Source organism: Athene noctua, chromosome 9, assembly GCF_965140245.1.
Source record: "Athene noctua chromosome 9, bAthNoc1.hap1.1, whole genome shotgun sequence".
NCBI lineage: Eukaryota > Metazoa > Chordata > Aves > Strigiformes > Strigidae > Athene > Athene noctua.
In genome coordinates, this window is record NC_134045.1 from 13090893 (window position 1) to 13118725 (window position 27833).

Consider the following 27833-nt stretch of genomic DNA (forward strand, 5'->3'; position numbering starts at 1 on the left):
AGCCTCCATCCTATTTTGCTTTATGTAAGTAATTTAGAATCAAAATGTTGAGGTTATTTTATTGTATTTACTTTTTACCCTGGCAAAAATATCAAGCTATCTGGAGGAATTACCTCTATCTGCATTTGTTTTATCACCTGAAATCAAAATCTTTTGTGTTGCAATAATGTGAAAGCTTCTACTGCAGCCAGCTGTGACATGTAGGACTTCCAGTGGAAAACAGGTAGAAAACCCATTCACCAAACAGATCCTTCTGGTCATTTAAATCTCAGAACACTTTTACATTAAATTAATTAATTTAAGAAGAGTGTGGCCAGAACATGGGACAACAAAGAAACAGTACAGCTGGTCTATTACTGAACAGATTTTTCAGTGTCTTTAATTAACTCGCTTATATTAGTGAATACACAAAGTTATAAATATTTATATGGAAGACTTGTGAAAACATACAGTGAGAAGTACAATGAGAAGTACAGTATTTTGTACAAATATGGATCATAATCCTCGTTTAGGGGCTGTCTTCATGGTGTCTCTGTCAAGGTATGCCCCTCTCCTCTAGGATGCTTTGAGTTGGCTTCTCCCTCTTCGGGGTGACTGCTAAAGGAAAGGTGGGAAGATGTTCTCCTGGGCCAGGTGGGAAAAGTGAAGTCTAGACAGATTAGAAGTGATTCAAACCCTTACATTTCCTCAGTTCGGATGTGAAAAATAGCATAGTCCAGAGTTCTGTTATTCTGTTTTGTCCAGGAGCTCTCATTGGAGATCTGCCCCTGGCAGTCAGAGAGACAAGTTGTCAGCAAGAGAAGATAGTGAATGACTTGGGAGTGATAGTACTTGGAGGCAGAACTGCAACCTCCCCCGTCAAACCGTATATGTGAGGAATCTACTCTGAGGACATCCTGTCCTTTCAAGGGAAAGACATTTGTTTTTAAAATTGAGAAAAGGAAATTTTCCCCCTAAGATTGTCACCTGTGGACTTTGTCGTATGAGAAGATTAACCATTTAAGATTGCTAAGAACCACCACATTTCAGATGATGCCGGTGAGGATGTACCTCTTTACTGTTGTTTATTATATCACATGACTTTTCTGTGTAATCTCCTAAATGTTCAGACATTCCTCAGAACAGATATATGTATTTATTACTCTATGTGGCCTTTCAGAAGATTTTAGTTTATACAGTCTATGTTTAAGGTGTGTGCCACAATCATGTCACTTAGAAATCTGTAATAAAAATGTGTTGCTTATCTAGAGCATGTGTGTCTTTTTTGAATCTGAAACTCCATCTTCAGGTTTCACAGAACCTGTAATAAATTAGCCTCAACAATTAAGCTTAATAAATCAAGCACCAGTGAGACTCTGGACAAGCTTACTTGGCAACTAGGATACCGTGAGCTATCTGATCTGTGGGGAGGGTCAACAAGCCACAGGAATATAAGAGCACCGGGCCTTCAGCTGTAGGGAGAATTTTCCTCTGTGAGAAGCTCTGACAAGTGCCAGTCTTCATCTGCCTGAAGGAAGAAGTGTCTTTTTAATTTGCCTGGCAGGGAAAAATTATTTGAGCTGTCTTGGCAGATGAAAAAATATTCCCTCTAGATTCCTGTCCACCAAGAACTGACCAGATGCATCAAAGCAACTCAGTCATGAGCTAGTAGACAGTATTAACATTTATATAGCTGTAAAATTCACTTAAAAAAAGTTTCCCTCAAACTGCTTTTAGGTTAATTTCCCTGAAAGAGAAGTATAGACAAAAGTCTTACTAACCTGCCTCTCCTCCAGTGTTTTATCTCAGTATGTAGGTTCAGCAAACTGAGTTCAAGACTAAACTACAAACATAAAATAAAAATTCTGTTATATTGGGCCCAGAGCCAGCCTCACAGATGCACTCATTGCTACCCATGTGAAAGCATTACAGTTCCTGTACAGTTCTTAAATATTAGTTGGCAGCAGTACTTCAGACTATTTTAAACAGTAATCTTGAAAAAGAATTTTCTGTTAAGGCTTTGCTGCAGTTTTCTCCTGTAGACATTTTGTAAAAAAAAATAATTAAAAAATCCAGACTCCTGTTAATCTCAGTATTGTCATGATCACTTTCCTTTTTTTTTTTTTTTTTTTTAATTCCAGAGGTGATTCAGATATAAACATTTTGTAAGAATACAAAGCTTTTACACGCTGATGTGGAGTTTCAGTCTAAGAACTCTATCTTGAAGGAATTTTGGAGTTGAAATGAGTATTTCTAGCTGCTGTATTTCTTTTCTTTAAAAATGTATGTTTTAAGAAACATTGAAGTGCAGTTAGCTTACACGATGCTATTCATATTTTTAGGTGGGAGTGACAGGAAACTTAATTCAAATGTAAAAAGATCCAAATTTGCAAGCATAACAACTTTCAGAGGCGTGACTGAATGCCCCGGCTGTAGAAGCCCCCGGCTCCCCGGGGTGACGGAACAGCGGGGGATGGTAACCCTCTCTCAGCTCCAGTCTTCTCTTTTCCCGAATCGGGATGGAGGGCAGAGAAACAGGATTTAAGACTTCCCGGCTGCTTGCGCGGTTCAGTGTAAGCTCATCCCGGTGGCGCCGCTCGCGGGGCGCAGGTGGCGGGAAGCGCTGAGGGAGCTGCTGCCCTGGCACCGGTCACCTCGGTTCAAGCCCCGGACCGTGGAGACGTGACAGCCGGGAACCGACAGGCAGTGCTACCCCGAGAAGGGGGGCGACCGACCGACGGGGCGAGGCCTGGCGCCGCGGTCCCCACTGCCCCCCCCCCCCCCGCCGGTACCTCCGCCCGGGGCCCGGCGGCCGCCCCGCCCCGCCCCGCGGCGGCCCGGCCGTGACGCCAGGCCCCGCCTGCCCCCCCCCCCGCGCGCGCGGCCCCGGCGGCGCGAGCCGCGCAGCCAATCCGGCGGCGGAGCCGGCTCCGCGCGCACGCGCCCCGCCCCGGCTGTGCCGTCGCCGGGGCGGGCAGAGCGGCGGCGGCGGGGCGGGAGCCGAGCCGAGCCGAGCCCAGCCCAGCCCAGCCCAGCCCAGCCCAGCCGCGCCGCCCCTTTGTCGGGGGCGGGCGGGCCCGCGCAGGCTCCTGGCGGCCGTGCGCCCCCGGCCGGCGCCGCGCCCCTGCTCCCTCCGCCTGCCCTCCCCCGCGGGGCGGGGCGGGGCGGCCGGCGCTCCGGCAGCGGCGGCGGCGGCAGCAGCAGCAGCAGCAGCGAGCATGTCCTCGAGCAGGGCCAAGAAAGTGAAGATGGCCACCAAGTCCTGCCCGGAGTGTGACCAGCAGGTGAGGCGTCTGCCGGGCCCGCTCCCCTCGAGGGCCGTCCCCGCCGGGGAGGGGCGATTAGTGACCGCGGCGGTTAAGACGGCGGCGCCGTGAGCGGGGGGAGCGGCGGGTCCCGCTGCCTCTGCCCATCCCGGGGCAGGGCGCGGAGCCCGCTCCGCCGGCCGGTTGCGCTGGGGCGGGCGGGCTCGCCGGCCGCCTCCGCGGGGACAGGTGCTCCGGTGCCGGGGCTCCGGGGAGGGCCGGGAGCCGCGGGCGGACTGGGGGGCGGCGGGTCGTGGCTGCGGGTGGGGTGCGGGTTCCTCGGCTGCGGTCGGTGGCGGGGCTGTGGGACCCGCTCCCTCAGCGCAGCCCCGGTGTTCCCCGCCCCGAGCTACCGTCCCGCGGGGGCAGCGCCGCCGCCGACCCCGCCGAGGCCCGTCCCCGCGGGGCGCGCTGGGGGCGCGCTGTCCCGGCCCCATCCCCGGCCGACCCGGGCGGAGCTCGGCGGCCGCGTTGCCGGGCCCCGCCGCCGCGCTGCTCCCCGCGGCTGCCCGGGCAGACCCGGCTTCCCGTTCGCTCCGCCGGGCGTCGGTTGCGGCAGCCGGTTGGTGCCCCCCGCCTGGTGCCCCCCGCCGCGCGTCGTGCGCTCGCAGGGTCCGCGCAGGCAGCTGCCCGTGGAGCGGTTTGATATTGAGGGAGGAAGGGGAAAAACGCGGCTGCCTCGGTGCCGCTGTGGAGCAGTGTTTAGAGGATGTAAATGATGGTTGCCTTTGCAGTCCCTGCTTGGAATGTGGATTAAATACCGTGTTCCGCTTTCAGGGTAGCGTGGTGGTTACGTTATGCTGAAGGATTTCTTTACGACGTGCAGTATTGTTTGTTTATGTGCTAGTATTGTTTAGTAACTATGCAATATATTAAAAATACTATGAACTTAGTAATTTTATAGTGCAGTTCGCCCTTTGGATGACTAATGTGCCCAAGGTTAGTCGGAAGAGCGTTCAGTTGTGTTGTTTTCTCACGGAGCAGTTTAGAAACAGCAAAATTGAGCCTTCGCTGCGATTTCTCTCGTGTAATCCGAATGCATACGTGAACTGTTGATGTCTCGCTGCGGTTTTGTTACGTGCGAAAAATGGAGATACTTAAACATTAACAACAGCAAATTTTCACTGCTACTATATCACGAGCTTGTCTTTATTTACGCTCTTTACTGGTAGTGATGTTACTGTTAAAAATAGGCCGGTTTGTTCCAGCAGTGCTCCTCTGCTGGAACAATAGCGCAGCGCTGCAGAAGGCGGCTGTGGGGCTCGGGCTAGGGGAGAGCCTCCCACATGTAAGCAGGGGAGACACGGTGCTGCTGTTAGATCCTGAAACTTGACTGGTATATGCTATTTTAGCCATAGTCAAATAATTTCGTGCCATCTTTCTTCACTTAAAAAGATTTTTAAAAAGTCATCTTACTTGTTCTGACTTGCACGGATTTCGTAGTGTTTCATCCTGGAACAGTTTGGAATGTTAAGCTGTGTGGGGCCTTCTTTTCATCTTTTAAGCAGTAGATGAACCACTGCAAATTCTCACATGTTAAGCACGTCACTGAAATTCTGTTTCTGAGAAAAAATTGTGTGCCAAGTTCTGGTTATTCAGTTGGTTAAAGAAGAAATTGAGTGAGGAGCATGAGAGTGGCGGTGGGGCTTTTTTGGGTTTTGGTTGCCTTTTTTTTTTTCTTTTTAAATAAATGTAGTGAATGTCAAACCACCAACAATAGGAAGAGCAAGTAAGTAAACATTATTTTTAAGCTGATGCTGAAACTTTCACTTTGTTCTGTGCTTTAAAACTAAACCACATGATATGCATATGTCAGTATAGATTTTCTGTTAGCAGCTTTTCTGTGGCTAACGTGGAATTAGTGTGCGTATGTGTTCTGCCCCGGCACAAGCATTGCTCATAAGGCCTTGTTTTTCAGTGCCAAATGCTTGAGACAGGACAAGAACCTAAAACCTGCAGTACAAGTCAGCCCTTTGCACACTGTGGGGAAGCTCTTGTGTGACTCTTTAAGTGGTTGTGTCCTGTACTAGCGTTTCTTAAATTTTTCCATAAACAAGAGCTTTGCATTTGTTTCTGATTTCTTCGCTAAGTGGCACGCATGGAAATACTTAGACAGCCACAAATACTGAAGCATAATATTGAGTAACACTTCTTATGCTTTTAAACTTTTTGTTGTAATTTAGATGATATAGTTGCTATTTAGACTTCTTTAAAATCTTTTTTTCAAAAAAGGTTTTTGATTATATTTTCCCAACCAAAGCATGGCCCCATTAAACTAGAGAGCCTTTCAGTCAATCAGAAGAAATAATTATAATTTCTTAATTTACTTTCGGGTAAATTTTCTTGTATGAGAATCTAAATTTCTTTTTGGTTAGGAAAATGTTAAACAGTAAAATAGTGTTTGTAGGGCTATGTTGGCTTAATTATGTCACAGGATGTTATCAGGATAGATCTTCAAAGGATAACCCATACATTTCAGTGAAGAAGCCCCTTCTCACCTAATTCCCCCCCTCCTCCCCGCAATGGCACGTGCTCCTACATGCCAAACCTGTAACAGGAGAACAATCTTAAACATGGTTAAGTTCACTGAAAAATATTGGATCTGCTCCAATCCCCTTGGGTGGCTTCCCCCATTTTTTTTTTTTAGGCTGAGCCTGGAAACGTAATTATTGGCAAGACCCAGATGTTCAAAAAAGGGTTTAAATGGAACTCCTATATCACCCTAACAATACAGACAAACTCTGCTATGTAGTGTTTTTTAGTACTCTTACACTGACATACGAACAAGGAGATAAGCGTGCACACAAGTCTGCTAAATTCTGAGCTTTAAGGTTCAATAAACCTTGATTAGAATTTGATGTCGATGTCTCCATAAAGGGAATTTAAAAGTCTCTAGTTATATAAAACCAGTATCAAAAGGCTGTCTGTAGGCTGTTCATAGGGTGAAGTACAGGAGTTAAGATGTACTACACAAAGCAAAATAATCTGTTTGTTCTGAGTAGCAGTTAAGTTCCCCTTTACAAATTCATGTATGAATTTGGCAGGCTTTTTCCTAGCCAGTAGAACAATGGAACTTGGTTCTTCTGATTGTCCAGTAAAATTGAGCAGGCAGTCATGGTTCTGTTTGTTTCAGTGGACATTGGTGAAGTTGTAGAGAACTGTGTTAAAGAATTATATTTGAGAAATTACCTCCTGCTTTTTTACCCACTGTCGTGCTTCAACATGACTTGACTCTAATGTGTGTTACATTAATCTCTTCCAGATCTCTGTTTAAACTTGCTTTGATTTGTGTTTTCAGTCTTAAACCTAATCAAAGCAATATGGTCTATTCCTTACTACTTTAAAAGGTCTCGGAAGATCTTGGCTTTAAGTGAAGGTAATGAGGTTTGTAATTAATTAATCAGCATCACCTTTTTTAATTGCTCGGAGTAAGGTGGGTTTTTTGTCATTTTTCATGTAAGTGTGGCATTTCTAGATTTTCTGATCTTGTTTTAAATTGTCTTATGGTGGTGGAACTAGCTGTGGTAGGTTATTTGCATTTTGAATTAACTAGGTCCTTCTGTAACCACCCGGCCTTGTCTACAACGCTGTTGTAGTGTGGTACAAATACATCTGTTTTGCTTCGGGCTCTATTGTGCCTCCTGTTTAAAGCTGCTCCTGCTTTCTAAAGGAGTTGCTTTCAGATGCTTCTGAAAGTGGATGTATTCAGAATGTACTGACAATTTTAACTAATACTTTTTCTTTATTTTCAGAAGTAAATGAAGGAAGCAAAACTGGGAATGTCTGACTGATGTGATTGGGGATATTTGAGAGCTCTGAAGAGAAAATGTGTTTTTATACTAATTCACCCTTGTTTTAGTGCTTTCCACTTTCCCCCACCCCCTTCCTGACAGTCTGGGGAAAAGGGTTTGCAGTACAAAGCAGTCACAACAGCTGTACATTTCAAACTTGTTTTCTAACAACTGCATGAAGAAAAGGCTTGCTGGGTGATTCACAGCAGAGCCTATTTTTACTGTGTTTAAATATAAGTGTATAATAGTACAGGCCATAGTTTGCAGTACAGACTGAATTTGAGGAGGTATCTCTGAGGACAAAATGTGAGTTACTTGGGGTTTTTTTCTTCATTGGACAGGAAATTTGTCATAATTTGAAATGAACTGAAATATCTGTCTTTTGTTTTCCTAGGTTCCTGTTGCATGTAAATCATGTCCCTGTGGCTACATATTTATTAGTCGAAAACTCTTGCATGCTAAACGTGCTGAGAGATCACCACCCATCACAGGTAATTCTTACAGAGTCGGGAAGAAAGGGGCAACAGTTCTTTCCCCTTATTTCTTGGAGGCAGAGAATAGAGTATTTTAGTTCTCTGTGTAAATCGACTATTGTCAGTTCACTTTCCCTTGAATTTGTGCATGGTAGACTGGAATATGTTAAATTTTCCTTGAATTTTAAGGGAGGGGGAAACTGGTGTTTTCAGTCTTACTTCCTTTGTACTTGTGATGTTGGCATTTATTCTGTGTACATTCTAGCTGTGCACATTGGTCACTGTACAAAATAACTCCTTACAGGAAGCTTTCTGTTAATCCTATTTTGAAGCTAAACATCTAGAGGTGCCAAAGGGATCAGATTTCAGAGTATATGCCGATTGAAGCTGGGTTTTCTGAAAGTAAAAATTGCTATATGTTTAATCCAAAACCAAGTGGGTCTTGCTTCTCTCTGTGTGGGTTAAATTAAAAAATAGTGTAATTTTTTGTTTGTCTAACTTGTATGTCTTTTGTTGTTGATGGGCTCGATAAGAAGTCAGTTGAATGTGCATTTTGGCATGATTAACATTCTCCTTGTGTTCATTTTTATCACTTCCTCCAGTCCTAGTAGGAATTAGTCAGAACAAGCATCTGTCAGGGAAGATGTTTTTTTTTAAAAAAAAGTATGTTATCAATAAAGTCTACTCTTAAAATTATCTACCAGGCCTACAAAACGGAAACTAAATATTTGATACTTTGTATCACTATTTTGAAGGATACTTGTAGTTTACCATTTTGTAGGAATTATATGACTTTATGCTAGATAACTGAACTTTCAAGGTGGAGGAGTTTAAGCAATGTCTGTGGTAGTTGGGAAGTGTTGGTCAATTTTCTCCCCCAAAAGTCATCCCCTCCCAACTGAAGGCCATAATCTGGTAGAGCAGAGTTCTTGTATAATTCAGCTTTGTATGTAGGCAGTGCACTGAAGGGGAAGAACCCCATGCATGAATATGTGCTGGGGGCCATGTTGCTCAAAAGGGACTTTGCAGGAAAGGACCCGGGGTGCTGGTGAACAGCAGGTTGAATGTGAGCCAGCAATGTGCCCTTCTGGTGTTCTGGGCTGCGTTAGGGAAGGTGTTGCCAGCAGGTCGAGGGAAGGGATCCTTACCCTCTACTTGGTGCTGGTGAGGCCACACCAGGAGTACGGTGTCCACTTCTGGGCTCCCCAGTACGAGAGACACGTACTTACTGGAGAGAGTCCAGTGAAGGGCTACAAAGATGATGAAGGGGCTGGAGCGTCTTTCCTCTGGAAGTCTCGAGAGAGCTGGGACTGATCAGCCTGGAGAAGAGAAGGCTCAGGGGAATCTTATCAATGTATATAAATACCTGAAGGAAGGTGGTAAAGAAGATGGAGCCAGGCTCTTTTCAGTGGTGCCCTGTGACAAGGCAAGAAGCAGTGGGCACAAATTGAAGCACAAGCTGTTCCCTCTGAACGTCAGGAAACGCTTTTTCCCAGTGATGGTGACTGAGCATTGGCACAGGTTGCCCAGAGAGGTTATGGAGTCTCCATCCTTGAACATAATCAAAAGCCACCTGGATGTGGTTCTGAGCAACTGACTCTTGGTGGCCTGGCTTGAGCAGCAGGTTTGACAGGTTGGTCACCAGGGGTCCTTTGCTACCTCAAGCTTTTTATGATATGAAATGCAGCTTTTGTATTAAAGTTAGTGACTGAGTTATCCTACTGTCCAATTTGTATCCTGTGACTATACAAGATTAATGGGACAACTGCAGCAAAGGGAAACCAGTTCCTCAGGAATATATATAGTGGGAGACCATGTATGTCTATATTGTGCTCATAAGGTAACTGCAGCTTCTTTCAGAAAATGTTGTTCCAGTATTTTCAACAATATAGCTACTGCAGAACAATGCTGCAGCCTTGCCAATGTACAGCTAGCCTGTGTAGAATAGTGTGCTGTGGTGACTGTACTATTTTAGTACCTAAGCTGATTAACGCTGATGTAAATACTATTTTTTTTTTTTACTCTGGTGTGTAGGAAAACAATACACCTGTTCAGCATTAAGCATTCTGAGGCCTTGTCATAGGCTAGATTCGGTGGGACATGTATGCTGTGTAATGTGGCATTCACTGACAGCATTGTTGACTCAGCGTTTTGATTTCTGTGAGCAGTGGGAATGTTTTCACTGTTAGTGTTAAAAGGTGAAGTACTTTGCTGTTTGCCTATATGATAAACTTTTTTTTTGGGTTAGTGGAAACAAATGCAATGGGCTGTCTTGATAGTTTTTTCCATCTTTGCATGGGAAACAGTGAACTTCCTGTACATTAGCAGATGTCTGTGTTGCAAAATGCATTTGAAATAGTTACGTAAAGGCTTGATCCTTGTAATCAAGAAGTGCCATTCTAGATCCGACACCTTAATTTTTGCGTGGATATCATGCAGATGTAATTGTTGTGTAAAGGTATAGACATCTAACCACTTTTGCTAAGTTATTTAAAGAAAAAAAGGTGATTGGGTAGGGTAAGCACTAAGAATAAATTAAGAACAAAGATGAAAACAACCCTAGATCATACCATCTCTATTCATTTGCACAGAAAACAAGAGTGAGGCCAAAAGGAGACGGACAGAGAGAGTTAAGCGAGAGAAGATAAATTCTGCAGTAAATAAAGACTTAGAAAACCGAAAAAGATCCAGGTCTAACAGCCATTCAGATCATAGCAGACGAGGAAGAGGAAGACCTAAGAGTGCCTCAGCCAAAAAGCACGAGGAAGAAAGAGGTATGAGAACTGGAGAAATATGTTCATTGGGTTTTCTTTTTGTATCAATAAACCTTTCTACCATTCAAATCACTTAAGTAACTAGGCTAGCTCACCCAATACCTGATATCTTAATATGGGGAAGGGACTGTTTCACATCTATAGAGACCTCTGGTTTTGTTTCAGTGTCTGATTGGAACCAACTACAAAGAACTAAGTCTGTGTTTTTAGCTGCCATATCAAGTTTCAACCCTTACATTGGAAGCCATTGCACTGTAGTGCTTAGTTTTTTGGTTTGGGTTTTTTGTTGGGGTTTTTTTTGAGGTACCTGCTCTTTATCACAAAGACAAACAATATAATGATGCCTGTTGTCAGTGATTAGGATGACTGGATTGCTTAAGTTCCTTGAAACCTTTCAAAGGGCCAAAGTAAAAAGGGCATTTTGAGTCACTACTATGGCCTGAATTTTTGTCCCATGTTTCTACAGAATAATACTGTAGAGGAAAGAATTCCTCTTATTAAGGTTCCTTGGTGACCTGCTGTTTTTAATCTTTATACAATAAAGAGACTGTTACGTGTGCTAGGGTAATTTTGGAGCCCTTCCAGTATGTGACTGTCACTTATGATTCCTACTTTTTTTCAGAGCCTATTGACAGTACATTTGCTATCTATGGTTTTGGAGATAGTAATTTTAGGCCTGAATTATGAATCCAGATCTTATCATGGATTTAAAAGTCTGGAAGGCAGGTAGGAGGGGAAGAACAAGGCTTCATATAAATATTTAGAAGATCGTGTTCTTAAAGCTACTGAAACCTTCAAGCATACCTTCTGGCACAACTCAGGAATGCAATTGTTTTTTTCCTGCCACCTTATTTGTTAATAAAAAATGGGTGTGAATCCATATTGCAGTGAGTTCCTTTTAACATCTAAATTTTCAAACCAATTTTGTTGTCTCTGCTGTTTAATGTAAATCTGTTCTTAAAGTTTCTTTCCTATAAAAACGAAGTATAAATTGGGGTTTGTTGCTGGTTTAGTGATTTGGCTGTGGAAAGAGGAGATAGAATTTGATTTCTGTATGTTTTCTGGATCTTATCTCTTCACTGTTGCATATGGCTTAATAATGTACGTTAGCTTCACAGAATACAGTTTCCCTATTTGTAACTGATCCAAGCTACACTTTGCCTAGCACCCACAGGATCATTTCTAGGCATTTTAGTACCAGTCTAGTTTGCACACAGCTTTGGTTAGAAAATTCCTGTAAGCTAGTTGGGTTTCCTGGTAAATCTTCTTTCCTGTCCCCTGGAAAAAGAGGAAAGCAATCAAAAGAAAAGATCCATTTTTCTTAATGCATGTTTTATAGTCTTCAAAAAGCAAGAATTTGAAAGCATGAGGGATACTTAGAGAACGTGTTTTCATGTTTAAAACTAGGCTGAATGTTTTTAAGCACTTGCTGCATATGCCAAAGTGTGACAATATACCAGTGCTCTGAGGCAGAAAACTACAAGTACAGATGCAGTGAGACTTTTGAGTAAGAGTGCCTGTGTGGTGTTTGGGTTTTTTTAAAGTTGAATCTCACTTGAGAAGATTGCATTCATCTTCTTGTCCTGTCCTACCATCCCCTTTACTTGGTATTGTGACTACTGTTACTGTTTCTTCCTTGACTACTTCTGCAGAGCTGGTACAGAGCTTGGGTTCACGCCCATTTGTAATTATCTTTGCTCGTCATCAGTACAGCAACTTTACTGTCTAGGAACAAGTGGGTTTAGGATATTCTCTTCTTACTTCTGGTTATGTCAGACTGTAATGGGCGTAGACCACTGTAGTGATTGTTGGGCAGATTTAAAAAAAAGAAAAAACAAAAAACCAAAACCAAACAAAAAGTTCATATATATCTATATGGCTGTCAAGGCTATAAAACCAAATTCAGTGGAGAACCCATCATTTTGGAAGTAATTACTATAAAATAAGTTGACATTGTTTTCTCATTGTTTTTCACATTGACTTCTCCCTTTTCAAGTGGCTTATGAAATTGACATAATTACTATGTGTAATCAGTGGGGATTCTAAACATATTATTCCTTTACCAAACCTGCGGCTTGATAGTGTTTGTGTAAAAGCATGTTAAGCAGCTTTAATTCTTCTACTACAATTAAAGTGATTTTTGTGTGACACGTGATAGTCCTTGTATCAGTCTGCATAGTGTTGAAAGTCAGCTCTAGAATGCAAGACATTAGTGTTAGACTTTATCTTATTTTCTTGCTCTTGTATATTTCTAGGATATTTTTGATACACATTACTTGCCACTAGAGATTGTGCTGTTCTTCCCCCAAAAGAGTTGAAGAGAGGCACTGCTTGCAAAGCTGTTAAATATTTGGTGCCTCTGCAATGCCTACTGCATTTGTAGATGGAAAATTAGGAGGACAGAGAACAACTGTATTATAATAGCATTCAAGAGCAGATAAACTGACCATTTGAAGACCATCTAACTGTGAAAATTTTCTTCCTGAGGACATCTACAACTTTGCTTGGTGGCTTGTTCTCAGTTAAGTCTGTGCCTTTGACTAGTTCTTTTGTATCCTTGTGACTGGCTCACATTAGAACAAAGAGCAGCAGGATTGTACAGCAATTAAGGAGAATAGGAGAAGCAAAAGGGCTTTTAAAATAAGCTATTTTTCCTGCAGATCTAGTAAGAAGGAATGGAGGGGGAGGAAAGAGGAAGCTGACATAGATTGAGGGGATATGGCAGAGTGCTGGGACCCAGACAATACTCCTGTCACATGTCAGAGCCATGTGATGACCCTGGAAAACAGGACCTTCTCCCTGCAGGCTTGGCTTGTAAAAATTGTCAAATTTCTTTGTCAGAAATGCTACAATATATTTTGAAAATAGAAGAACTTCATAATGATTTGATTCTGGTTTTGTAGTGGTGGTGGTATGTTTTTTGTTTTACTGTGTGGGACTGTGATAGCTAAACCAGTTCTCAGGCTGCCTTATCTACGTAACAACTCTGGTTATATTAAAACAAACAAAAACCCCCTCATATGCTGGAGGAAGTGGTATTGTTTATTCTGAAAGAGGTTACCATCAAGTGAGACCCAGTAAGAGTGGCTGGGGTCTTACTAAAGCATACTTGATACTTAACAAGGGATGAATCTTTATAAAGATAACCTACATCTCAGTATCTTGATAAAATCTAAGCTGAACTAAATTTCTTGACTGAAGTTTTCCTTTTTCAGTAATTTCTGGGTGTATCACTCATACATTTCCTTTCCCAGCGTGCGCATTGGAAGTAACTTATTGTCCTGGATAGTGAATCTCAGAACTTTGGATTTTGAATTCATACAATTTTTTTGAGGGGTAGGGTCCATATTTGATTTATACATAATCACAGTTTTAAGGGCTGTGGGTCTAGTGTGTTGCAGGAGATCTGGGGTTGTGAGAGACCTTCTCCAGAAAGACTGAATATTTTCACCTAAATAGCCCTTTAGTGGTATAGCAAAAGACTTAGTATTTTTAACATCTTACAAAAATGTTATTGTGATTCTGTAACACAGTCTTTTGCTAATAATAGAGAAATGAGTCAAAACTACTTTCAGATAAGACTGAAGTGGAAAGTTTTAATAGTGTCTGTAGAAACCATGATATCGTATGAGTAGCATATGATAAAGTGTCATGCAGGCGCAAGCTCCTCAGTAGTTACAGTGAGAACAGGAATTGTTTTAAGAATGCATAAAGCTCGAAACCTGTGTTAACCCTTGATACTGTTTGATATCAGGATTTAAATTCTTTAAAGCTGAAGTCTTTCAAAACAAGCCAGCCCTTTGGGAGGATGGGGGGGAAGGGAAACTTGAGAATTTTTTTTTTTTAAGTCTACAATCTGTTAACAGTAACCAGGGGAGAGAAAAAAAATTTTGCTGGGTGCTGACATATTCAGGTGATGGCTGGGTTTGTTTGAATTGGGAAGTATGAAAAAGAGGGGACAGGTTTAGATACGAGAATAGAAAAGGTTAATGTGGAATAACCTGTGTGCGTAGTGTCTGCTCAGAACAACTCCCAGCATTGTTAATTTGTAAATGGGAGGGAGGAAGTGGAGCAATCCAGACTTGAGTGTACATATAGAAACTGATTTGTCTTGAACTGCAGGGCAGAACTTGAAGTGAAACTCTGTTTCTTAGCTTTCATTTCAAACGCAATACACTAGAGAATATTGTCTTGTATAGCCAGGGAACCAACAGAAATCAGACTCTAAGTATCAAATGTGCTTGATTACCTTATTTTGCTAAGCAAGTTTGTTTTCAGATTAAAAACTGATGCATCTTTCTGTCCAGGCTCCTCACTAAGCAATTTTATTTCCAGGGAAGGGTGAGCTTGTGTGTGATTTCAGTTCTCTAGAAATTTTTAAGTAGAGGGTTTTGTTGCTGTGTGTCTCTATCAGTGTTAAGTTAGAACAAAGTGGTAAAGGATTTTTCAGTTTCTCCCATGTAGTTGTTTAACATGTGTACTTGACTTTACGGGGAGGGCAGTCTGTCGGAATAGCATCTGTGATCTGTAACACAGATGTGAAACCAAATCTAAAAGTGTTATGAATGTGGACCCATTGAAGGAATGACTGTGTGAGTAGATGGAGGTGGATGCTGGGATTTTTCCACATGGTGCTTTCCATTATGTTCCAATGCTGCTTTGTCTTTCACTTACCCATTGCTGAATTAGGTGTCTTGGTGGAGCAGTCTGCCAGAGCGTGCTGTGGGCAAAAAGAGTGTGCACCATGTGTCTGTGTGTTAATGAGACAGAGGGGTCTGTCAGGTGAGCCTTGTGTTGTGATTGTAAATTAGTACAGGCCACCACGGAACTTGGATTAGAGATGCAGTTCCACAGCTAGACAATAACATTAAAGCTCTATATGTATTTCTCTTCTCTTTGTGTCTACAACCTTGGTCTTCTGCTGACAAAGCTGTTTTGGGGGGTTGGCTTGTTTCTTAATGAGTTGTGTCAGCTACCTGTGGCTAGCTAAACTGAGATATAAATAGTCATGATCTGGAGTGTTATTTATGAAATTGTATCATTCTATGAGTTTTGTCACGTGCTAGAGTGTTAACAGTGTACTTCAGCACTGCAGTATGGAAACTTTGATTTGCTGTTGTGTGTCTGTAGCGTTGAAACAAACCAACGCAGCAGAGGGAATTCAGAGGCTTTTACTTGCTTACTGAGGTGTTAGCACTGTTCATTATCTGGGATAAGATTGAAAGTCTGTAGTATAGAAAGTCCAGAAATGTTCATGGTGACAAATTTGGAACCTGACTTCTGCCATGTATTTGCTCTTTGGTTTTGGACACTGTAATTAAACTGTTGGATTTCTGTTATGACATTTCTCCCCTTATTTTACATCTAAATATTTAATGAGGATATTGTAAAGTAACTTTGTTTTCTAGGATGGGAGGTGTTTATGTAAAAGCAAAAAAAATGGAGGTACACTTGAATACTCGTTTGTGTCAGGCATCAGTATGTTAGTGACTCATTCTTTCTTCATCATTAAAGAACAGAAAATCAGTCATGCTTTTGGATGACTAATTATGTGACTCTTCTAGCACCTTTTGTCTGCCTCCATTTCTTCCTCCTTTCTCAATCCTTCTATGAATAGGAGTTGATTGTTTAACTTCTTTTCAATTCCAGTATTCCATTCACATAATTTATTAACTACTATGTAACTTGCATTAACTTCAGAAAATGGAAAAAGCTTCTAATAGTGACTTTTTTTTCTTCTACAGAGAAACAAGAAAAGGAAGTTGACATGTATGCTAACCTTTCAGATGAAAAGGCCTTCGTATTTTCAGTGGCCTTGGCGGAAATAAACAGAAAAATTATCAATCAAAGACTTATTTTGTAACTTGTGAGCACAATCTGATGCATTTATATGCAGAATGGCTAGCATATTTCCAAGGTGTCATGGACTCGGAAAGCGTTTTGTCTGCACCATCAAAGGACCATAGTATTTCCTCTTAAAATTCTGCTGCTGTTCTTGGAAATCGAATTCTGTCTCTACAACTGAGAAAGCAAGTGTTCACAAGATTGTGCTGTGAAAAATCAGAAACCAGATATGTTTTACGCCTTGAAGACAAATGCTAGACAAATGCACAGAGAGACTGCATCCATTCCAGAGCACTTCTTTTAAATTTGCTGCCAGAAATGCAATATTTTAAATATTTTCAGAAATAAATGATTTTCCTTTAAAATTATATATTTCAGATTTTTCAGCTATATTGCAGTTTACGTATGTACAGTTCACATAACTTTTTAATAAATTGATATTCCAGTATTTTATTGAACTGGGAATGAAGTACATTTGTGATACTTTGCGTGTGTTGGTTTTAATACACTTAGAAATCTGGTATTCATCCTAGGGATGACTTTAGATTTGCTTTTTTTTAATAGGTGTGATTAAAATTCTGATAGGAAGAAAATTAAAGTGGTTTTATTTTAGGGGATTACTCTGCTTGACAACTTTGTATTTATTATGAATTATTTATGAATTCTCTCTAGAAAATTATTCCCTGTTACATAGCGTTGTTTTTTAAAAATCACATATGCTTCTTGGGGTCAGACTCCTGAAGTTTGAGAGCTAAGTACCTGTTCTGTCACAACTATTTGTTGGGTGTCTGCCTTGTCTTTCTGGTAAGTACTTCTCCCATACTCTTTCTTGGCCCATCGTTTACTGGAGAGGGGGAGAAGCTGGCATCAGAGATGTAGATCTGCAGCTAGCATCTTACTGATATTTTCAAAAGATGAGGATATGCTAGTTCCTTTTCCTCTCAATAGTTTTATTGTCTGTCTTTTAAAAGTGTAATTTTTAGCAGCATTGTCTTTGAACTGTTGACTGTAAATACCAAAGCAAAAGTCTACCCGAGAGTGCAAAAATGAATTGTTTTTGTAGAAATATGTTTTGGGAAGGCATTCAACACAGTAGTCTTTGTTAAAGTGATAGAGTTTTGACTCAGATTGCACAGTTACTTTAGCAAATACATGCAGGTTTTGTCTTACCAAGATGATAAAGCTCAAGCCCTGTAAAATTTTGAGGGAGGAGGTGTAGGATGTAATGCATAAAATCTGACATACTAGCTTCTTGTCACCTTTCATTCACTCTTTTCTAAGAAGGGGAATGCAACTAAATGTCTTGGGTTTTCTTCAGTATTACTCATGCTTTTCAGTATCACGTTACTTTAATAGAGTTACCTAGTGAGATTCTGCTACAGAACTGATCTCTGGGTGGAAACAGATATTAGTAAAGGTAGACTAACAAATAACAGTATTTTATTTTATTTTTTTTTTTATAACAGTATTTTGACCGTTTACTAGTTAGTGGTTCAAGGAAGGAGCTATGAGAGTTTTGAGTTAACCCACAAGGAACCGGTCAAATGCGAACTTTGTAAGCAGAAGCAGGAAACATGGAAAGTGATTTCTAATTCTTAACTCCTAAAGAGTAGTTGGGGTCCTTTTTCACACTGGATGAGAGGGATAGGCTTGGAAATGCACTTGAACCACTAACATACATTTGTCTTTATTCCAGTAAATGAGGAATTGTGAACACAAGACCTACTTCCCTACATCATGTAGACTTCTGCTTTCCAGAACTGTAGCCTGTCACAGATACCAGTAGTAAGGACAGATGAGTAACTCTTAAGGATAGAGGTTATGTTTGCATGGTAAGTTATTAAAGTCAGAATGAAAAAAGGGAAGTTCTGATTTTGAAAACTTAAGGATATGAGCAGGCTTATGTTGCTTCTGTGGCTAGAATGAGATTTACTGTGTTAAGGAGGGACAAAGGGAACTACTCATGCAGTTTGTTCAACACTCTAACCTGCGTTCCTACAGGTATCTACTTCTTTCTGCTCCTGTACATGGAATTAAAATTATCTTCTGAGGACTGATGTTAATGTTGTTAGATATGACTCAATTTAACTTGTGATTTTATTTTATTTTTTTACATCTAGATTGGTGCCTTCTCTGATAAGTACTGAAAAATATGTTCATAGCTCTCAAAAGTGCAAGGCTGGTTTTTCTCCTTCATTGGTGGAGACACTTGAAACAGTGATTGAATTCTATTTCTGTACTTCTTCCCTTTGTCGTCTTCAGCTTTCTGCTGTCAGCTTTTTCCCCACTTGCCATCATGTTATTTTTCTTCCCCTGCTGGCTTCCAGCTTCTTCAAGAAAGCTGCAGTGGAAGCAGGTGGCCTTGAAAATATCCTAGGGAAAGAGTGGTTCTTTGCTAGTGGAAAGCAAGAGTCCTGGCTTTCTCTTCTCACAAACCAGAAACAAATAATTCTTTCCTACATAGACAAGACACTTCAGCATCTTCCAAAAGCCCTGGTAACTCTGGCTGTGGTATGCTAATACATAGATTTCTTGGAATATATTCAGTGACTGAACTGGAAAGCATCTGCATTGTATGAAATAGGCATCACCATGATGACATCTCAAGAGCTCTTTCTTGGTGGTGTTAGAGATGATCAATAGATGAAATGCTGTGTCAAGTCATTGTGGAGTATAGCTGTAGAACGTATTGGCTCTCAGTCTACAAAACTAAAATAAAGCCAGTGACAGCTAAATGAGGGAGTAAAATTTTTATGTACTGCAACTCTTGACTTGGAAACTGCATAGTTTCCAAGAAGCGAGAATAAATATGGTAACACTTCAGGAAGTTGCTTATGCAGATTTTTTTGTGTGACTCTAGTTCCAGTATAAGATGTTAGGCCCTGCCCTTGAACGTCTTTGTGGTTCAGTCTAACAGAATTTGTTTCATTGCACTTTTGTAGCATGAGACCTCACACAGAAAAAGGTCTTCAGAAAAAGTGAATTAGGCTGCAGTTTTTCTAATTAACTTGAAAAATGATGTATATCACCACCACAAAAATACTACTGTACTCTATACTTCCTTTCTATGTTTACTTACCTGACTAGATAAACTTTGTTGTGAACTGAATAGGTTAGGATTGTACTGGAGAAGTTCCTGTTCATAAACCACCATCTAGCAAGTTCTGCTTTCTGCCTCTTCTTTTCCCTTTTTTTTTTTTTTTTTGTAAAGAACAATGCTTCCAGTGTTTGTAGTTCTGTGTAATAGCGTGTCAGACCATCGAGCAGGTTCACAGTTAAAATTCGGGCTGGAGATTTCTCTGCATTTACTCTATTCTGCCACTAGATGGCAGCCTTATTCTAAAGACGGCATTCTTACTGTTAAAACTATGAAGAGCATAGTATTCAGTTTTCTGTGAAAGTACACTGAAAGATTATTTTTCTTTTAGAACATCACTCACTCATATATAACATGAGAGCTTAAAATTCTGCTAATGGGTGTTGCTGGCTATCTGCACTGAAAGTAGATGGCTTCATCAGTTGAGTGGGATGTTAGCTTTTGAGCTGTGAAAATTGGTAAAGATAAATAATTTGTCAAGACCAAAGAAATCTGAACTTTCAAATTGTAGTTTAATTTAAAATGGCTTAAGGAAACTCTTCTTCACCTCTTCTGGAAGTCCTATGTATGTAAGTTTTCTTTGAGCAAATTTTACAAACATCTCTAATTTTCCTGTTATTTTTACTCTAATACTGTTATAGTTGAAAATGGGGCAGAAGTATTGGGGAATACTTCACAAGTTATCACCCCGTGATTGGGCAGAAGGATTTACAGAGAGGGAAACTAGAATTGAGATATTTGCTTCGGATAGCAGGTCCTAGACAAGGTCTTTGGGTTGTTTTTACTTGGTGCTCTTTTTTTTTTTGAGTTTTTCTAGGGTTTTTAGAGTGGAACAGTGATTGATGTGGCTGCTGGCAGCACTGTGTCTGTTCCATGTATCTTGGACTGTGCTATCGAGGATGCTTAGCATCTCGGTGCCTAACTGGACATGGTGTTTGACTTTTATTCTTTAAGATACTGATAACCTTTAAGGTGTTGATAGCCTGTAATTAAACAGTGTAATCGGAAAGCTGTCTTAAACCCCTGTTTATCTTAAGCCTTTTTGAGTTGCTGTTCTCCAGAACACTATTCCTCTGTATGCATGAACACGTGCAGCTACTGCTGGTGTCCTCTGTACCTCTGGGTGCATCTACACAAGTGGTTTTGTTTGGTTAAGGAGTATGTGTTTCAAGCAAATCTCATGATAGTCTCTACTTCTAGTGCTTATGTTTGCATCATGGAATGGTGTTGGGGAGCAGGAAGTAGTTTGCTTTGACCTTGAGGACATCCTTCAACTGTTAGTGGGTGCTTGCTCTGCAGGACTAGGGCTACCTGTGGCAGGTGTTGGGCTGTCAGCACCAACTGTTTCACTCTATGGATTTTCTGTTGTGCCTTGCTTCTCGCTTGTTATGAAGATACAGCAGAGCAAATGTTAACAAGTTTAGCCAATGCTTTCAGATGAGTCTAAAAGCAAGTTATCCTTCAAAGTATTAACAACGTCATCAGTGTTTTGTAGTAGGCTTCCTACTTTTTTTACTTCGGTGTAGATTCTGGCAAATAATCTCTAGTGAATCTAACAGTAGGATTTCAGAATGTTACTTTCCACAGTTACTTGCCTATCCTTTTTGGAGGTTGCCATTTAGGTAGCAGTGGTGGTAGGACAGCTCTAATAAGTAGTGGAATAATACTTTTTTTCTTCCTTTAGGCTGTCACTTTCAAAACTCACTAGTAGTTACAGAATTCTAACAGTCTGACTGCCCTACAGTTATATCTGATTGAGCAGTTTTTCTTTTGAGATGATCAATTTTGCCTTGTGGCTGATCAGATGCTGCAGAAATACACTGCATTATTTCAGTAGATATTGTGAGTTCGTAATGAATGGAAAGTATCTGTAAATCAATGTATTGGCATGGTTTAGGGTTTTTTTTCTGCTCTTACTTTAAAAAGGATTGCTCATAGCTGCTAGCTGTTGATTGGGATGTGCAATCTGAGTAAAAAGTAAGAAATTGATTAGTCAGAAGACACTGGAAATCAATAAACCTGTGTTTTGTTTTTTTTTCTTCAGAAGAAAACTTAAACCTGCTTTCACCAAAGTTGTTTAATTTCAAGCTCAAAATATGGTTCTTATGAATCATGTGGTGTCTTCATGCAGCATATCCACCAGGAAAATGTCAGGTAACCCTCCCTCATCTTCCCCCCACCCTTACATGCTGCTTTTCTTGGTGCTTCTTATCTTTGTACATAGAACCCAAACTCCAGCTTATAAAAAATAGTTTGCTGCTTTTGGTCTCCTTTACGCATTATTTCTGTCAATCATAATTTAGTCTTTAATTTTTGCCATAAGGGTTAAGAAATTTTATTTTAAATCCTGTACAGTATTGAAGACCATAAAATGCTGTTAGGAACAGTGAGTGTTCCAGGAGTACAAACATTAATAGTCTGGCAATTTTCCAAGTCTCAGTGGTTTTTGTTTTCTCTTGGAATAAACAGCTTTTGAATATTTTATTGAAAATATCTTGCTAATAAAGAAAAATCTTCAGACTCAGATCAGAGTTGCTTTATTTGGAGAAGTTGTGGGTTAGAATGTGTGTGTCTGTGTACACGCACATGTGAGCCCACGTCATGATGAGATGCGTGGTTGGAGTCTGCTGTGTGGGTGGTCTGGGCCCCAGGTCCTGATCTTCAACAACAGCAAAGAAGTGTTTCATCGGAGGTTGCTGACCGAGCTGGAGCAAGAGGTGAACCAGAAGTCTGGTTTTCAGTAAAATGAATAAATGATACTGAGTCCTAACCCCTGATTTTGCTGGCACTGCATGTTAGTCTGTAATGTATTTGAAAGTAATGTTTATTGATGGAGTTTACTTTGGCAAATAAATGAAAATAATTCTTACGTATTAAAGGACAATTTTTTAAGTAAAGGGATACAGTTTAACAGCATAGTTCATGAATCTGTAGATCGAGCGTTGTCATAACATCTGTAAGAAGTACACTAGTATTAAATCTATTGAAACTACACAGCGGGTTCTGAAGGCAGTACAGGTTTTGTCTTGAACACAAGACAACTCAGAGAAAAGGCGTGAGTGCAAGAAACTCTTGAAAACAGTAGCTGTTTAGTTTGCATGAGCTAGAGAACTGCATTGAAACTATGGTGAATTGATTGTGTAATCTCAAATGAAGTTAGAAATGCAAGGCTCATTTTTAAATTCACTAAGGAACCTGTGTTACTTCAGAATGTAGAATTAAGGTATAATTGCTTTTTACTTTAGCTTTCTGAGACGGGTGTATAATGGTAATAATGATTACTTCCTGTCATCTTGAAAAAAGTAGCAAATGTCTCTATTCTTTAAGACAGCAATTCCAAAGAATGAAAAATGATACAGTAAGCTATGAAATGCTTAAGATATTAAGTCTTAGCCAAGTACTGATTCATAGTCTGATCCTGTAGTTTTACCTCTTAACTCTGCTGAAAAAGAAGACACTAAATTAAAAACTTTAAAAAAAAAAATCCATAAAAACTGTACAAGTAGAATTTCCTACCAAACTGAGCAAACAAATCCAGCCTAAGATTTGAAGATTAGCATTAGAATTTACTTTTTAGTATTTTTTTCCACGACAGGTCTTGACATCCAATGAAAGGTTTCCAAGAAGGTACTTTTAAAACAGTTTAACTGAATTATTAAAATTATGTAATGTCTTTCTAACACTTAAATAGAGGAATGTTTTGAAAGTAGTACTTCAAAGTAGTAAATAATGGGCTGAATGGAAATTGAGAAAGAAGCCTAACTTACATAAATACTAGCTGCATTCTGAAGAATAGCTGAACTGTCCTGATGGGGAAAAAGTGTCCCACAGCATGTAGGATTACTCATGAGTCCAGTAATCTCTCAATGTATTTTTCTTTCATTGTTACTCATGCCTGGTTTTAAAAGACTGAGAGTCTCATGCAAAATATTTAGCTTACATTTCTTGGCACTGACCCAATTGGGAACTTGGCAACTTGTATGATGTTGCTTGAAACATTCACAGTGCTATCTGCTGGCACAGTTACTTGGCAACAGTGGAGCTCACATTTATGTACAGCTCGTGTATGCATCTAAATGTAGTTCTGGGGGGGGGGGGGAAAAGGTTAAAGGAGTACAGAGTTTGGAAGAAGAAACAGATACTGTTCAGCAATTCTGATTTTGAGACTGATGGCAATAGTATATAGGAAAAAGTGTCTCATAAAATGTTTTGTCTTTTAAAATCTTTATTAGGCTGTTAATGTATTTCAAGAACTCGAAAACAGAATTACCAGAACCCTACTCCTATCAGGGCAGAAAGATCAAAAATAAAAATACAGCAAATAGAACACGTCCCTTGATCTCTTCTATTGTGAATGCCTAGGTTACAAATGCATTCCTGGGAAACAAGATTATTCATTACTTGAACATGAGGAATATTAGAAAGTCACGAAAATTAGATATAGATATTTTGTGATACGAACAGATGGGTTGAGATTATATTAATTATTTCTGAGATTGTTGTTTGCTGTTTGTCAATTTATTGCTGCGTCTTCGCTGATCAAGCTGTGACATCTTAAGGGGGTTTTGACAGCTTGCACTCTCTATGACTGCAGTAATACTCAGAAGCAAAATGACCCCAAAGGCCATTGGTAGACTGTTACTGTGTGATGATTACATAAATCTCAATTTCTGGGATTTCAGGCACGCAGTTCTCATTATTAGCCAGTGTTACAGCTGCAGTGGAGTTTCCTTATATAGCAGAGGAAGGAAGGTAACTGCACTCACTCCAGGCATGAGAAGGAGGCAGGGACCAGAGCGACCAAGATAGGAATGGTGAGGGTAGAAAAACCAAAATCTAGATTTAGCTAGACAATGGAGAAGGGTATAATGACGAGAATTAGATGAATGTGTTAAGGCTGTTGGGAGCAAGACATGGAGACCTTCTGTAGGATGTCATGGTGGAGAAAACAGTGCATGTGTTTCAGATTTTTGGAGATGTGAGGAGGGGCAGGGCAATTTGGAAAATGAGGGAGAGGTGCTGTATTTGTAGGAGGAGTAAAAAAACTGCTACTCAAGCTGTTCTCAGAGTTGAGCAGTTCCTTTTACAGTGGTTTGAGAAATGGGTTCTCCAGAGGCTATATTCTATTTTTTTTTTTTTCCTTTCCCTGTGTTGTTTGGGCTTCCCCATCTGTATCCTTAGTTGTGAGTTTACCGGGCTTTTTTTGTGGGAAACTGATGCAGACAATGTGGAAGATGAACAAGGTCCCCTGCCACCACTGAAAGTGGGATTGAGAGTGTTAATCTTTGTTTTTCAGAGCTGATTCAAAATGTGGAAACATCTTGTCAAGGTTTTTGAGTACCAGAATTAGCCTAGTTAGTGCACACTGATTTAAAGAGAGAAGAAAAAGTAATCAATCCAGATTCCAAAGTTAAAATGCATTTAAAATACCTCTGAATTTCAAACCCAAATGTAAAGGATCCTATAGATCTGATTTCCACATGTATATTCATTGGACATATAATTTTGGTGCTGCATACGTACTTTATGGGGCTTACAGAAATGATATCTTTTCTAGTTAATGGACCACAGAAAAGAGAGGCAGTAATTACCAACTATGCTTTGTGGCTGCCTCAGTGAGCAAGAGAGTATGAGTTAGTTCTTTATAAAGAAGTACAGAATAGTGGTTGTGCAAAATAGAAGCTTGATAAAAATCTATCATCCAATACAAGTGATAGCCTACTTATCCCATCTTCTGGGAAACATGCCTGATCTGTTCTTATTACTGTAGGCTTTTTTGAGGGCAAGTGGAGGAATGCTGTCAAATTCTTTTGGTTTCAGGTTTTTGCAAAAAGTTACCTCTCTGCGTTAAAAACTAACAGGCTGTTCAACAGTAAATCTGTGTTAAAACAAATGTTTTGTATAGGAGAATAAGGTAAAATTAGAAAGCTTCATCTTTCTTTTTCCTTCTGCTGTTCATTTTTTCACTAGTGGAGACTAGAAGGGTGCAGATACTGTCTGCCTCAGCATCCCAAACTAGTTTGTTGCTGCTTGTAGGGTTGACGTGTGTAACAAGGCTCTGTGCTATATAGACGTAAAAGACTGCTACGTGAAAATTTGTCCTCATCCTTACAGAGGAGGCATGAATCTGTTCTCCTTTGGACCTTTTTTATGACCATCAAAACCAGGTTTGCTTTATAATGTGGTATGCTTTGAATGCAAAATCATCTACCCATGCTTACCAGGAGACAAAGTAAATACCGAGTCACTTAATGTCTTTTAATTTGTTTTTATGGTGATTGTACCTATTTCCAAAGTGTTAACCAGGTAAGTTGCCTTTCATGAGTTCAGTCAGCTGCAGACATTATACCCACCAGCTTTGGCAGCTGGAACAAAAGCAGAATAATGAAAGAATGAAAATCTGCTGGCAGTTGTGTTTGTGCTTTGCAGGCAGGACTTGTAGTGCAAATCTTTGTGGGCTAATGAAGTTAAAGTAGGGCTTTAGATACTATTCTTTTAAACAAAAGTAACCTGCCTAAAGCTGTGTCTTCTAGTGTTTTCCCTCTGAAACAATAAGAGTGAATACTGCAGGTTTAAAGATGGGATGTAATTTATGGCTTCTAGCCTTGGGGGTGAGTCCTTGTGTAAATGGGTTTTAAAATATAAAATTAATATTAATGAGGTGGGGAGGCTTTCAGACCTGGCCTTTAATACTAATCCATTGTGAGTGGAGCAGCTCTAGAAATGTGCTGATACTGGCACAGAGACAACGAGGAATTGACTGCTCTTAGAAAACACCTCATCAGTCAAAGTTTTCACAGACGCCTGATCAGGTACAGAAGGGGACTCGAACATTTCTGGTATCAATACTCTGCCTGCCGATTCTGCGTGCATTTCCCTGGGAACACTCCTGTATGCTGGCATTCAGTTCTAGCTTGTTGCATGGATGGAAGCGTAATGAAAGGGTAAGTTATTGGTAGAGTTTGGAAATCCCTTTTGGAAGAGAACTGTGAACCTTCAATTAGGTGTTTTGAGCATAGTCATGATAAGTTAAACTGAGTGACATCAATATTGGTATTAATGCCTAAAGGGCTCTGAGATACTTCAGTAATTTAGTAACTCTTTGGTGTGTGTGAAAAAAATGTGCCAAGGGACTAAAACTTCTCCTTATTTGTTTTCAGGAAGGAAGGTACTCTGTATTAACTACCATGTTAACAGTTTCAGCTAAGAATGCTGTTTAAATTATAAATTCCCTCAAAATGGAAAGTGTTTGTGGAGCAGTGCACCTCCTCCGAATTCCCAAAGGCAGATGCTGGGAAAGGTCACCTCAAAAATGCTGAGTCCTTTCATTTTACTCTGTATTTAGTGCAGGAATTGGCGTATCTGTCAGCAGCTGGATGGGGAAGCTAGTGATAACTAATAGCCTCTTAACATTACCTTTTTCCTTTTCTTGGTCTTTACTCCAAATGTACTGGTTTAGTTATTAAACACCTCTCTTGGTTTGAAAGAGTTTTGAAGTCTTAAGTATAGCATATTCAAAGAGTTGCTCTAAAAGCTAAAATACCAGCCTTGATCTTGATTTCATTTGTTGGCTATTACTTGCATGACTTTTGGAAAAGCCTTGTATTTACTCTATAAGTAACATGTCTTGTGACATCTACAAAGCCTATACTCAAAGTGAGCACTTTCCTTGTCTCTAGATCTTAATATTTTAGAGCAAGGCACCAAACTCTTTTTCCTTGTGTGTAAAATCCACTGGACTTTTCCTTAGTGCTGAAGAAAATGTAGTCCTGTGTCCATTGCCTGTTTGCTATCCATAGCAATCCATTTAACTTTGTGATTAAATATCCATTTAACTTTGTGAAAAGTGGACTATTTCCTTGTGGGTTGAATGTTATATAGTTGCTACTGATTTGTTGCTTTTAATACTCTTCTGAAAACACAGTCCAGAATTGACATCATAAGATCTGAAATGAAAATGGGGGAGAGAGAAATGCCAAATTTATTCTTCTCAGAATCTAAAACGGAGAAAAAGCAAAGTTGGTGAAGCTCATAATCATAATAATTATATTCTTAGTATTAATTAATGAAAATACTGCAGGAAGGTGTTGTTTTACACTACAGTTCTGTATTTAGATCTGCTAATAGAAGGTTGCAGGCTGAGCATTGCTTGTTCCGGAGTGCTTGCCAAATTTCCTAAAGGATTCTCTTTGTCATGCAAGCTTTTCCCCATGGCATGGCGCTTACATGCTGTACATGCCTCTGCTGCCACATTAAGTAATAGTGCCTCTTTATTAAATCTGGAGTAACAACATGATGATTTGTGCTATTAGAGTAAGTCACAAATGTATTAAAAATGCTTTTTTTCCTCCTCTGGGTCTGGGGGTCTCCTGACTCATCTATTAAGCACTGTATCTTTTGAATAGCTGTAGCATTTGTTGTTTTCTTGGGATCTGGAGTAGGGGTCTGTAATTCATATAACAGGTTACATGTTAATAAAAAAAGCTTAAGGCCATGTTCGAGAGCTCAGTGCCCATGTGGACAGTCTCCTCTCCTGTTGAAAATGGCTGGGTAGCGTTCCTTGGGCGAAT

General features: G+C 40.3%; 1 protein-coding gene across 2 annotated transcripts; it reads left to right on the forward strand.

Annotated features, from left to right (window-relative positions):
• The first annotated feature begins 3087 nt into the window (after positions 1 to 3087).
• On the forward strand, positions 3088 to 16638 carry C9H16orf87 (chromosome 9 C16orf87 homolog). Of its 2 annotated transcripts, XM_074913204.1 has the most exons (4): positions 3106 to 3263; positions 7470 to 7566; positions 10140 to 10322; positions 16067 to 16638. In XM_074913204.1, the coding sequence occupies exons 1-4, from the start codon at positions 3198 to 3200 to the stop codon at positions 16183 to 16185; spliced, it is 465 nt and encodes a 154-aa protein (XP_074769305.1). In that variant the 5' UTR covers positions 3106 to 3197; the 3' UTR covers positions 16186 to 16638. The 2 variants fall into 2 exon arrangements, with proteins under 2 accessions (XP_074769306.1, XP_074769305.1); XM_074913205.1 differs by lacking the exon at positions 10140 to 10322 and having other exon boundaries at positions 3088 to 3263.
• The last annotated feature ends 11195 nt before the right edge of the window (positions 16639 to 27833 follow it).